Below are 14,277 nucleotides of genomic sequence, written 5' to 3'. Positions count from 1 at the left end.
GCCAAAAATGGAAGTGCGCGTAAAGGCCTTCGAGTTCTATGCATAAATTTATCTAGATATAAATCGTACGTCTTTTACCTGAGCTCCATAAATCTTGATGCACCAATGACAGCGCATCTTCAGAATTAACCCCTTTTGTCGGAAGGGCGTGGTCTGTGTTAGGGTTCAAGCGCGAGGATCTTGAGCCACTTAACGCGACCTTCAACTCTGCATGTGTGTGTGTGTGTGCGTGTGTGTTTGGACAACAAATTAAAGTCAATTGGCTCCGACGCATCTTCAATTCAATTTATCAAAATCCAAACAACACATGTTATTCACCCCCGCACACTCGCAGCCTATTCAAAACTATTCACTTATTCATTCAGCAGCTTGTTTATTTTTTCGTTTTATTTTTGCTAATGATGCGTAAATTTTCATGTCAGCTCAACTACACTACAACTGCCACTTCTTGAAAAAAAAAAAAATATATATATATATATAAATATTTAGATATATATTATCGAAAATTATTTGCTGATGAAGTCATAGCAAGTATTCAAAACAGCAACCGCGCTGCGGCATATTTATTATTCATATGAAATTCCTGCACGTGACATGTGACGTATCTGTCAGATACATTTGAGGTAGCTGAAGCTACACGCTGTGAGCATTGCGTGACCGAACCTTGAAGTGTCGCCAGCCATTCGTGCAGAACTTTTCCAATAAGTAGACAACAGTTGGATGAGCAGGCCACACCAAAACCCCCAGCCCTCCCTCTGCCACTCTATCTGTCACACAAAACTTATAACAGTCTTTTATATGTAATTATAGCATAATGTAACTGTTTAGCTGAGCCCTAACTTAATTGTGAGTCATGTATGAGATACTTTAGTAGCGCCTAGCGACTAGCAACACATACTGGAAAACTGCATAAAAATGACGATATCTTTTTAAAAATACTCTATAAATTGACCATAGTCAAAAAATGTAGTTTTTAAAAACAAATCGAAATGAATTGGTTAGCTTTTCTATATGTTTATATATACCTAGATATTTAGACATACTATTAGATACGCTTAAACGCAGTTTACGTTTATCAATACACAAGCGTGATGAGTTTAAGCCCTGAACTTCCTTCTTAAGTAAATATGTTAAAAATAAAAAAAAAATTCCTCTAAACTAACATTTCCAATGCTCTGTTTAGCAGCAGCAGCAGTTGGTTTTCGATTTATCTTTTGCCTTTCTCCTACTCTCTTCCAACGTGTTGTGTTTGCCCCGTTTTAATCTTGTTTGTGCGATCGCCCTTTGCTCCTTTTGCCTACTTTATTCTTTGGGCTTTGGCTAATTTTCGTTGCCTTTGTCTCGTCTGCTGGGAGTGAAGAAACGAAATATTCTTTCAACAAAAAATTTTTGCTTGCTTTTGCCACCAGTTTTCGTTGATCTTTTTTCACTGATCTCTGGGCAAACACAAAGAAAGTAAATCAGATTTTGGAGCAGATGTGCGTCCTACGCCAACGTAAAGGTAACCCAAGAGAAAGAAATTTCAGCAGCAGCAGCCTCATCAGCGGTCGCTTCCTGGCCTGATTTATTGTTCTTCTTGGACGGTCCACTGTGCCGCAATGTCGACACGGCCAGCCTACCTAAATATTATCGTAGGCTCATGCAAATGCTGAATGTGATTTATAGTATGTCCCCATGCACATACATAAAGATGAATAAGAAATTACCCCCATATCAAAGTAAATTTGATGTGGCTTATGGTTATGGCTTATTAAAAATGCATTATTCGCCTCAAAACCTATCAAAACATGAAATACTTCTAATACATCATAGAAATGCCAATGCATGTGCAATTTTGTGGGCTCTAATTAGCGTTAAATGCATTCGCATTTGGGTTTGCTAATGAACAAGGCTGCATTTTAAATGCTACGCAAGGTAAAAGTCGTTTAAAAACGTTTTCCCTTTTGCCATTTTGAGCTTAATTGAAGCGCATTTGCTAATACAATACTCTTTTTATATATTCTCTTTGCACATCTCAAATTTCCAAGACTTGGGGCTCCTAATAGCCGAGTTAGAATAGTGTGGTTTTTTAATTTATATTTTAACAGCATGCAAGCTGCATTTGTTGTTATAGCTCATAAAAAACACAACTGACGTTGAATTTAATCGTGTTCGTATCAAGTTTAATGTCGCTAAAATACGTTTTTTACAGTTTTCCCTTTTTTTTGTACTTAACTATCTTGTCTAAGTCTCTTGTTTTACAGCTCACAATGCACACTTAACACATTCTGAGCTCACATCTCAAATTTCCTCGAGTTTGATCAGACAATAAGCGAGTTACTAAAGTGTGTTTTTTTTTTATAGCTAAAGCAAACCCAAGCTGCATTTGCTGAAGGCGCCACGTAAAACCCTAGCTGCGTGCTGATAGTTGACTACCGTAAACCACTAAATGGTCAAGGATAATTTATGACATTCCTGAACCTGATCCTTGGTGGGCGCCAGCACATTTATGTATACATTTCTGATGGCACGCTTCAAATGTTGATAAAATCGTGTATCTTACAGCTGTCGGTAATAAAAGTAAGCGCCGCACATGGGTCAGGGGGGTCAATAACGATAACAGTTGCATAACAATTCCAATATTTTATGAAAATAAAATGAATATGCTTCTTTTTTCTTCATCATATTGTGCGCTAATTAAAATGCTTAACCCACATCAAGACGCAAATCCCCGAATCGCCTTTGTGTAACAAGCTGAAATTGTAAGCGCAAATGGGCTGTATGGTAAATAGTAAACAGTAAACAAACAAACCGTAGGATAACTCTAACCCTTTTCTCAAGGGAGTTCAAATGAGAAAGAAAGAAAATCGGAAATCTAGAAAAACTAATGTGCAAATGTCTTTTGGGTCGTGGCTCGTTTGCATACGTAATTAGTTTGGGCATTTTGACAACGATGGCGACATTTGACATGAGTTTGAGTTACGATCGTTACGATCGAGCAATGGGAAATGAGAGCTGAGCTCGGCCAGCATGTCGTTTGGCTTAGAGGGGAAGGTTTCCATTCTAATTCTTTGCCTTGCTTTTCCCATCTTAACACCTTCCCTGGCCCTCGCGGTTTGAACTTTACGCCTAAGCCGATCGGTTGCTCGACAGACATTTGACATCATTAGTCAAACTTAAAGACGCATTTGTAACTGGCGGTTTATTTTCTATTTTTTTCTTCTTCTTCTGTAACTGCTTTAGGCGCCTTTAGGCTGATCGCAGCCATTAATTAGGTGTGTGTGTGTTTTTTTTATGCTTAGAACCAGTTGCCGCCATTTTTGATTTGATTTGATTTCATTTTATGGCCATGCAAATTGCAAAACCGCGCTAATTTTTTTTGCTACCACTCTATATGCATACACATTTATAGGGCATATCAGTTTCACAAAGCAGCTTGTTGTTGTATTTGCTTCTTATAATTTTTTTTTTCGTTTTTGGGTTGCATTATACAACAAAAGGCATATTTATTTCGTTTTAATTTGTAATTTTGCGCTATGGTCAAGACGAGCGCTTCAGAGAAAACAAAAACAAAGCACAAAAACCAGTTGAACTTGTTAGCGTGTACACACTGTGCTTTAAAGCAGTCACAGATTTTCGTCCTTAGTCCATTAACAAGCCCATGTACTGCTTGTCGACTGGAACAAGTTTCTACGTGTCACCCTTGAGACGCGCTCGGTTCGGCTGTCCATATCCATGTCTGGAGTGCGGAAGAGCCAGCCCTTCACTGTTTACTCAGCCAGCTCTTAACAACTCATAATAGAGCAATTTTCACGTGTCCTTGCTGCCTAGTAAATCAACTGGTCAGCAACGAAAGGATCACCATTTCTATTGTCACTCCTCCTTCCAAACCGTACAACAAAATCTGCTGCCCCTCCTTGGGCGGACTGAAATTGATCGTGGCACTCGTAGTCTAATGTTTTGGGCTTGCCAAGATTTACGAGTATTTGGCACTTTTATGGTTGTTTTTATTTCATTTTTTCCCTTCCTTGGCTTTAACATTTAGAAGTACGCAATAAATAGCGTATGCAAATTGAGCTGGGAGTAGGCGAGCTTTTACACAGACACGGCTCACGCACATAAAAGCTGCCTTTCAGTACTTTCGGCTCACCAATGCACGCGCATGATTGTGCTGAGACGTGCTTTCACACAGACATAGCCCACGCATAGCGAAAGCTCACTTTCACTGGCTCCTGTTATGTGAAGCCAGCAAAAGCTCACAAATACAGGCACATTACCTGTGCGATAAGGTTCTGTATTGAAAACGTTTTGCCCTGTTAAATTGCCTGGCAACTGTCTGTCATAAAGTCTGACCTTGAAAGCTTTTGTAATCGCAAAAAGCCAGACCGTAGACCGCTGCCAGCTGACTGTAGATCTTAAGATTGAGCAAGCTCTGCGGACTGAGCTGAGCTAATTTTAATCAAAAAAGTGTTCAAGCAACTGACAATTTAAAAGGCTTCTTCTTCCTCTCAGTTTTTTTCTTTTATTTTTTGCACCCTTGGGGCACAAAACAATTGCCGAAAACTCTGAAAAGTGGCTGCTACATTTATTCAACTTTTTTTAAAGCTGTCAATCAAAGCCAGGCACAAACATGATATATACATATATATTTGCTATAGTTCTGGCATTTGCATAAGAAGAATTACTAATGAGGAATAAAAAAAAAACGACCAAATACTTTTTGGCCGCCCTTGCTTGTAGGTCAAAAAGATGTGTCACGAGTTGCAAACGAGTTCCTCGCTAATTAGCGTCGTGTCGAACTAGTTTTCAGTCGACAGCAACAAAAACATTTCCTTACTAATGGTTATTTGATTTTTCATCTTTTCGCTTCTCAACAGATTCCTTTGTGAACAGCCAGGAATGGACTATATCACGCTCGGTGCCAGACTTGAGGCTGGGCATTGTAGGCTCTCTAAATTCTGGCAAATCGGCGCTGGTGCATCGTTATCTCACCGGCTCCTATATGCAGGAAGAGTCACCCGAGGGTGGTCGCTTCAAGAAGGAGGTCTTCATCGACGGACAAAGCTATTTGCTGCTCATACGTGATGAGGGCGGCGCCCCGGAAATGCAGGTAAGCTGCGGGGAACTTTACCCCAAAAAATATAACGCAATCTAACATACTGTATACATGATATTTCTTAGATGATATATTGGCCAAGAAGGGCTGCTTGTGGGGTGGCGGTTGTTTTGTCTTGGGGGTGGTTTCTACTCCCACTTTGTAGCGGGCGAGAAAAGTTTGTGCTACAAACAAATTTGAGCCTCATCATCTTGTAAATATTTGAATTGAGGTCAGCCTGGGTTTAACTGAGACACGGGGCGGCTAAAAAGACAGCAAGAAAGGAAACTTTTCTTGGGCTTGTGTGGCCCATAGTTGCCTACACTGCGCAAAAAAAAAAACTCTGGGTGGACACTAGTTTCTGAGCTGCACTCAGTCCTGACTATAAAGTGCTTTATTTATTTTTTTCAAGTGTTCTCAGCTGGCAGACAGTTGCAACTTTTAGTCTGCATAAGCTCTTTAGTTTCGCCGCCTGGCAACTCTGACCAAATGCACTGCAGAACTTTCCATTTGTCGCAGTTTTTGCCAATTATCAAGTTGTTTTTATTTTCTCGCTTCGCAAAATTTCTGACTGCTCTGTCAGCTTTCACATTCATTGGCAAAAACTGGCCGCAAAGTTGAGATGTCTGCCGCCCTCTCTTCTATTGGCCCTCTGCCCTGTGACTCACTCAATCGAACTTCGACCTTTGGCAACAAGCTACAATCGGTAACTATAGCCAGGGCCCTTTGCGATGGGTTTTGGCCTGGACCCAGCTGCTGTTTGAGCATTTTGATCTTGCGAGACTTTTAATACCCTATACCCTAAAAATGTAAATGTTTAACGAAGTAGTGCACTTTTAGGCAATTGAATGCGGCGATAAGAACGAACATACAAAATTTATTAAGTGCATACAATTTAACATAAATAAATATAAAATTTCATATTCGCAGCTGAAGGAAAACTCACAGCTCGCAGCTTGGGCTGACAGTTAAAAGTTGCCATGCTGATTACAGGGTGTCTGCCAGTCATGCAGTCTAGACTAGAGCTGTCTTGCATCATTGCGACACTTTTCTTGCTTGGGGTCTGGCCAAAGGTCTTTTTTACACGTTAGGAAGATACGTGATGCGGCAACTGGCCAATATCATTTAGTCTCAGGGAAAGGTTAAAGTTGAGCCAGCCGAAGCGCCCTTTGCAACCCCCTCGTGCGGCAACTGTGCCAAAATGCAGTTTTGCAATCTTTCAAGCAAATAGTATAGGCCCCCTATATTATTTAACTGCAAAGGGAACCACACCGCGAGCTATTTACATTTCTATGGAACGTTTCGAATTCCTGGAGCATTATTTTATTTTACTTTTTTTTTTTGACTCATTGATTCGCTGCTTGAGAAGCTTTTGTTCCGTTCAAATTCGCATTCGGGACACAATATTTGCGAAAAAAATAATTCTATAGACCCTGTTTATTTGTTCACCGAAATTGCGCGACCTCCCCCCTGAGCTGGCAAACCCTACGACCCCTCCGGCTTAAAGGGTGAAAGTGTGGATTATAATTTTTAAGCTGCTTTCGCTTTTCAACAGGCTCTCTTTTTTTTATTTGCGGTTGGGCTAGGCTGGGGTGTAGGGGTTGCTCTTTAAAAAAAATAAAAAAAAAATGTGCCTGCCACGCGACGTGACCCTTAAAATCGCATAATACCTCAGCTATATCTCTGGGCTTAGCAATTGACTATTTTTAGGGCTTAGCAATTTTTATGCAAATTAATTTCTTTTTATCTAGTTTTTTGTAATTATATGTTGTTAATATTTGCAATTCAAGCGTGTGATTGACACACATTTTCAAATGGTGTACAGTTTGAAAGGCGTGTAACAGTTTGACATGCACAGAAGAGTGAGAAAATCAATTTCAGTTAATATTTGCGTATCAGAAATATATTTGACGTATTTTTCTTTACATTTAATAATTTGACAATCACTTTACAGTTTGACAGTCGTAAAACGATATTGATTATTTGTGGGAAATATTTGCTGGTGATAGCCTTTTACAGTTTGATATGCAGTCAACAGTTTGAGCTTCACTTGGTTTCTGCAAGTGCATAATCATTGCCAGACAGTGCATGTCAAACTGCTACTCTCTCTCTCTCTCTCTTTCTCTCTCCTTCTCTCATTGGCACCCTCTCTTTCTCAATTGGTCGCACAAATCGTTTCTCTCCCGCAATTTAACTAATTTAATGTCCATTTCTTGACTAACTTCTGTCATTCGCATCTTTATGCAACATAATAAACCATATTTCATCAAAAAAATAACCCTCTATTTAACAACAACCCCATGAAGCAGCCAGCCACCCTCTCAAACAACAACAAGAGGCAACAAAATGTTGAAGCTAGAATTGCTAAGCCGTGGCATACCCTGTATTTGCCAACGGATATGCATTTTCAATCTCACTCAAATTTGCCGAGTTTGCTTTAAATGTAAAGTCGCATGAAAAAAACCCCTTCGTAAAAACTATGTGCTTGCGCGCAGAAAGGACTCTCTTTAATTTGTTCTATTTTTACAGGGTATTGTGCACGTCGTAAGAAATCACTCACTCGCGCCGCGACGCCACTCAGTCGCGCTTTGTTTTTATTTTCTTTTCGAAGCGGAGCAGGATATCATTACCATATACGCGACGACAATATTGCATGCGACTCTGCGACACTGCGACAGTTGCGATTCGACATATTATTCTATTTTTTCGGATGGGGGCCGCTTAGAACAGACAAGTTCATAGTAATAGAAACGGTAGAGAAGCATTATAGAATCGAAATTAAATACCTATTTGAATAGGCAGAACATCAAGAAAATTAATGAAATATGGTGCATGCTATAAAAATATGCCCAATCTCAATTTTAATTGAAAATTAACTAACCAAACTTCAAAGCTAAATTGAAAATTAAAATATTTATAATATTGTTTATCTTCAATATTTCTTTTAGATATTAGTTATGAGAAAGCAGAAAAGTGCTTTATGAAAGAAAATTCATGTATCATATAAACATTTCGATTGCAAATTAGAAAGAGCTTTTCCAGATAGATAAGTTTAAATCTATCTTTAAGAGTGCGCCAGGAGTCTTTAATGCAGTCTGTTCAAATAATTGAAAGCCATAGAAATATTCTCTGCAAATAGCCAAATGCATTTTGTGTGCTTTCAGCAAAATGATTTCTCTGTCTTTTACGTTCATCCAAAGATGGAGCTTTAGCTTGACATCAGGCAAATTGTAAGCAGGTTTTCTTTTAGTTTTACGATTTGTCAGGCTGAGCAGATGCTTTGAATAGTTCTTAACCCAGATAAAAGTTGAGCCCCATTGTTGTTTCTATTTGCATGAGCCAGACTGTGAGCATTGTTTTGTTGTCAGGCAAATGTCTCCTGGTGTATGTGTGTTTGTGTGTCTGAACTGTCACTAACTCTGTGTGTGTGTGTGTGTGTGTGTGTGTGTGTGTGTGTGTGTGAGTTTCCCGTGTCGCCGTTGCATTTGCAGCAACATTTTTTTCATGCTCTTCTTTTGCTTTCCTGTTTCCTCTTGCGCATACATTTTCACAACAAATCATAAAAAAGAACAAGAAAAAAAGGCGGCAACCACCCACCCAGGCAAGCGGGCGCCCGCCGGCGGCCGGGTGGGCAAACACCCACCGAGGACAACGCCAGGACGAGGCCAGAGGACGACGAGCGCGACGAGCCTGACGCCAGTTGTTTGTCGACTGGCATCGCTGGCGGGCGGCATTTTCTGAAAACCTTCAGTTGAAAGCTCGCTGCAGTGCAGCTCAAACTGTCGCACAGGACACACGCTCTGCTCGTGAAATATATGGGCATAAATAATTGATAGAATTTCTAAAATTGTACTGTGTGAGTCAAGTGAATATAAAAGAAAAAATTGTTTTAGTTTTTAAAACGGAGGCTTAACAATCGATAGTGTATTCGGCGCAGGACACATGAATCCTGCGCAGTAAACACAAAGCGCCTGTTTACAAGCCAATGTAAAAGTTCATTATCCTGCGAGTGCCTCCATGTGTGTCTGTGTGAGTGTGTTGTGTGTGTGTGTGCGTGTGTTTGTGTGTTTGAGGCATACAAAAATCATTGAATGTTTAGCACACGGCAAGGACTGCTGCCAAAGGCTTCAAGTGCTTCATTAGCGACTTTCTCAAGTGTGTGTGTTGCGTGTCCTGAGACTCTGGGACTGCTTAACCCTTACCCCCTCCCCCTCTTCACCTCTCTCTCGCGCCCTTCCTCTCGCAGCCCTGTTGTTGTCCATTGTTAGGCGCGCTTCCGCCTTTTGTGCGCTGCCCGTCGCCAGACGCCGCAATTTTTGTTTACTTCGCACACAAAGTCAAGGACTCGCGGCCAAAAGTTTTTCGCTTCCATTTTTTTGTTCTTCACTTTTTATATTTTCGTTTTTTTTTTTTCATATTTTGCACATGCTTCTCTTGCGTTAATTTCAATCTTTCTACCTCAAATCTTTCAGTTCGCTGGCTGGGTGGATGCGGTAATCTTTGTGTTTAGCCTGGAGAACGAGGGCAGCTTTAATACCGTCTACAATTATTATACCAAAATGGCGCATTTTCGCAATGGACAGGATATACCCATGATATTGGTCGGCACACAGGGTAAGCTCAATTCTATACTAAACCAAGTCAAATTGCATACATCGAAGGGAACCCGTTCTATTATAATCCAACAATATATAAATGATAACGCATTCACTTTAGATTAAAAATATTTCAATCTGCAGATAGCAAAAAAGATACGTTGGAACAAAATATACTTTCGATTAATTCTGATTCATTTCGATTATATCGGAACATATTAAAAAGGCTTTACAAAATTATTTTTACGAAGAAGCTTCAGATTAAAAATAAAATTCTTTGAAAAGTATAAAAAAAAAAACAAACTATAAAAAATAGTTCGTATAAATCATTTATTGATCAGTGCTAAAAACCTTTAAGCATAATCAAAATTAGATCCATTGATTCGCAAAACGATAATACTCTCCGATAATTTACGCACAGGTTATTTGCGTCGATAAATTAATCAAAATGTTGTTTAAAAATGTCAAAGCAAATAAACTTATTTCAAAAATATAGAACAGCAATAACCAATGACTCTTTCCTCGAATTTTGTTCAAGAATTTCAATTTAAATGTTCTTCCGTTTTTTTAAGAGAGAATTTTACGCCTACTTAAGTCCATTTATATTTCGATAAATTTATCGAAGCCTATTTATCGATGGAATTAATTTGATTTCTTCATAACAACTTATTACCACTTGCTTAACTCAGTCTAACCCAATTTTGCACTTGTCCGATCTGCCACACAGACGCCATCAGCGAGCGGAATCCGCGTGTTATCGATGACACGCGCGCCAGGAAGTTGGCCAGCGATTTGAAGCGCTGCTCCTACTACGAGACCTGCGCCACCTACGGCCTAAATGTGGAACGCGTCTTTCAAGATGGTGAGTTGCAAGCGCACTGAATACACATTGAATTCAACAATTGAACTCCGTTTTTTCTTCCAATACATAGCCTGCCAGAAGATACTCTCTCAGCGTTTGCCGCTGCCGCCAGCGATGCAGCCGCCGCGGCCAACCACACCGCAGGGCACACGACTGGGCTTGGCCACATTCCAGCCGCCGCCCACAAATGGACAGCGGGCGCAGCAGCAGCAGCTGCCATTGCGCATGAGCGCCGACTTTGCGCAGGCGGAGCAGAAGCTCTGGTCTCTGCAGGCGAGCGCAGCCGGCTCCACGAATGAGAACAACAACGTAACCAAATACAATCCTGGGGCAGCTGCACAACAACAACAACAACAACAACAACAGCAGCAGCAGCAGCAATTGACGCTGCCCGGCGACTGCAGTCAGGTGCAGCTGCGTGATCCACGCGATTTGGCGCCGCCACCTGGCAAGGATCTACCCACGCCCACATCGACGCCCACGACAAGCCGTAAAAGTCGACGGCGCTCAAATCTCTTCATACCCTCCTCCTCCAAGAAGAACGACAAGGAGCCAAAGAGCAGCGAACTGGGCAGCGGACGCTCCATACCCATCAAACAGGGCTATCTGTACAAGCGCTCAAGCAAATCTTTGAACAAGGAGTGGAAAAAGAAGTACGTGACGCTCTGCGACGATGGGCGGCTCACCTATCATCCCTCGCTGCACGACTACATGGATGATGTGCACGGCAAAGAGATACCGCTGCAATATGTCACCGTCAAGGTGCCCGGCCAGAAGCCCCGCGGCTCCAAGTCCATAATTACGAACAGTGCGTTGACCAGCTCGCTGCTGACCAACGGACAGCGGAGCACGCAGGGCACGCTCAGTGAGGGCATTGGCTGCTTAACGCTGGCCAAGGATAATCAGCGCAAGCTGAGCGAGAAACTCTCTTTGCTGGGTGCTGGTGCTGCCGGCGGCAGCGGCGGTGGTGGAGGCGCCAGCGGAGGTGCTGGCATTGAGCCTCTCAAATCGAATAGTTCACAGCAGACGAGTGGAGACGAGGGCATTGCCATGTCGAATTCCAATTCGCAGACTTTTACAGCCGGCGAGGCGCCCGCCAGCAAACTGGAGGCCCAAACGCCGAACGTTAAGAAGCGCCATCGCCGCATGAAGAGCAGCAGCGTCAAGGCAAACGAGGCGGACGACAATGATGGCTACGAATTCTATATTGTTTCGCTGGACTCCAAGCAGTGGCATTTTGAGGCCGCCAACTCGGAGGAGCGCGATGAATGGGTCGCCGCCGTCGAGCAGGAGATCTTCAAGAGCCTGCAGGGCATCGAGAGCAGCAAAACGAAGCAGGCAACCAGCACGGAACTGGCCGCCATGCTGGCCATCAGGCAGCGGGTGCCCGGCAATGGGCATTGCGTCGACTGTGGAGCGCCAAGTGAGTGGGAAAATAATTTAGTTAAGCGATAGTCCCATGATAGTCTAAATAGGGGAGTCTTCAGTAATTCTAGATATTGTGGAGCTACTCCAAATTCTAGTTGTGAATACAAGGACTCCTTAATAATAAGAGAAACTATGACCCTTTAAAGAGTATTCCTTTCTATTGAAGTGTCATAACTAGATTCTGCAGATTCTTCCGAAGTGGCATCACAAGATCCTAACAATAGTTTTAAAAACATACAGTAAAATAATTATGTCTTAGGATTTATTTTATTAATCGTATCTTGAAACTCACAGGGAGTTCTTTGTAACAGAATCGACAGATTTTTCATACATACGGAAAGAGTATTTTTAGTATCGATTGAGTTTTTAAGATTCTTTTTTTTTTGCTGAGGCGTCATCTTGTTAAGAGCGAGGGGTAGGCGCACGCAACTTTGGTAGCGACAAATATAATAGGGGTATTCATAAGTTAGGCCAAAGTTATTGCAGTATTCTCCGCATTGCTGCTGGATATCCGCATTAGGGGTACTCAGCTAAAACAAATGAAAAAACATATTTATGAGTCTCTTATCCCTTTCAGATCCCGAATGGGCCAGTCTCAATCTGGGCGTGCTCATGTGCATTGAGTGCTCGGGCATACATCGGAATCTAGGTTCGCACATATCCAAGGTGCGCTCCCTGGGCCTCGATGATTGGCCGTAAGTATTAGTTACACAACAAAAAAAAACCTCAAACTGTTATTAATTTCCCGTCTATCTGCCCTTTAGAGCGCCGCATCTGAGCGTCATGCTGGCCATTGGCAACAGCCTGGCAAACTCTGTGTGGGAATCGAATACGCGGCAACGTGTCAAACCGACAGCGTTGGCCAATCACGAGGAGAAGGAACGCTGGATACGCAGCAAATACGAGGCCAAGGAGTTTCTCACGCCCTTGGGCAGTGGCAATCATGTAAATGCCGCCTCGCCGGGCCAGCAGCTCATTGAGGCGGTCATCAGGGCGGACATCAAGTCGATTGTCTCCATATTGGCCAATTGCCAGGCAGAGGTGACCAATGCCAATGTGAGCGCCAGGGATGTGCGCACCCCGCTGCTGCTGGCCTGTGCCATAGGCAATCTGGCCATAGCACAGCTGCTTGTCTGGGTGAGTTAAGCGAAAAAAGAATCCACCCATTGAATGCGTATTAATTTGTTGTACAATTTTATAGAACGGCGCCAACATCAAACACACGGATCATGAGGGTCGCACCTGTTTGGCCTATGCACGCGCCGCCCAATCCCTGGCCACGGCCAAGTCGATGAAGGCAGCCGCTGCTCTGGCAGCCGGCACCCCAGCTCCGGCCCCAGCACCCTCAGCTAATGGTGGCATACCCGCACCACAGTACAATGTGGAGGATACAACGGCTCTTGTGGAGCTGCTTGTGGGTCTGGGCTGTCCGGAATCGGCGCCGCTTACAGCCAGCGGCACGTTGCCCCGACGACGCGATACTCTGGGCACACCCTATGAAAAATCCGTTTCGGGGGTTATCTAAAAAAAAAAAAAAAAAAAAAAAAAACGCATAGTTAAATTTTATAATCTTCAAAACAAGTTTGTTTTTTTTTTTTAAATTGTATTAATTGTAAAATTCATAAAATATGTTTAATCTGTTTGTTCGTAATAATTAGTTTTAAAAAGTAAGCGTAAATTTCTCGCTGTGTATAGCAAAAGTATAATTGGGCAAGTTTTGAATGACGCTTAGTTTTATAGTTCTAAAACAAAAAGAAAAACAAAAAAAAAAAAAAAAATATTGAAATGTGCAAATTATTTTTTTTCTAGCCCGCTTTGAAAAATTAGTTTTTTATCTACGATTGTTTTTTAGTTTTGTTTTGCTTTTTAAGTACGCTTAATAATAGGCACAATCTGTACAGTCTTGTTGTAATCTCAAGTTTTGAATTAATTTATTATTTGCGTATTGTAACTATTATCATTATTAGTTATTATTATTATTGTTTTTAAATTGTGTGCAGGTTGTTTTTTTTCTTAATGTCGTTTGCAAAACAACAAATTAAGTAATTATGTAATTTGCTTTTTAATTAATTATTAACTTTAGGAAAACAAGAAAAGGTTCTCTTATATAAAATTACATTATGCCTAAAAAAAATAGCTGATGAAAAAAATCAACAAAACCAACAATATATACGTATATAAACATAGTGAATCTAAGACTAAAGCCAAAAACAACTTATTACACTATATCTATACATAAAAAAATTCTATATATAAATATATATACATATATATATAAATATATATATATATATATATACAAAAGTTGAAATTGCTTG

General features: G+C 41.3%; 1 protein-coding gene across 2 annotated transcripts in view; it reads left to right on the top strand.

Annotated features, from left to right (window-relative positions):
* The window catches only part of CenG1A (Centaurin gamma 1A), an 81,637-nt gene extending 67,431 nt beyond the window's left edge, over window positions 1–14,206 (top strand). For both annotated transcript variants that reach the window (XM_015169786.3, XM_002057446.4), the window contains exons 2-8: window positions 4,857–5,089; window positions 9,547–9,688; window positions 10,397–10,531; window positions 10,602–11,954; window positions 12,537–12,654; window positions 12,724–13,096; window positions 13,161–14,206. In XM_015169786.3, coding sequence (XP_015025272.1) covers window positions 4,857–5,089; window positions 9,547–9,688; window positions 10,397–10,531; window positions 10,602–11,954; window positions 12,537–12,654; window positions 12,724–13,096; window positions 13,161–13,484 — 2,678 coding nt within the window. In that variant the 3' untranslated portion in view covers window positions 13,485–14,206. The remainder of the gene's footprint in view (window positions 1–4,856; window positions 5,090–9,546; window positions 9,689–10,396; window positions 10,532–10,601; window positions 11,955–12,536; window positions 12,655–12,723; window positions 13,097–13,160) is intronic.
* Window positions 14,207–14,277: the final 71 nt, after the last annotated feature.

This window comes from Drosophila virilis, chromosome 4 (assembly GCF_030788295.1).
Source record: "Drosophila virilis strain 15010-1051.87 chromosome 4, Dvir_AGI_RSII-ME, whole genome shotgun sequence".
Taxonomy (NCBI): Eukaryota; Metazoa; Arthropoda; class Insecta; order Diptera; family Drosophilidae; genus Drosophila; species Drosophila virilis.
Note: the sequence above shows the minus strand (reverse complement) of the source record. Positions and strands in the feature narration are given on the sequence as shown.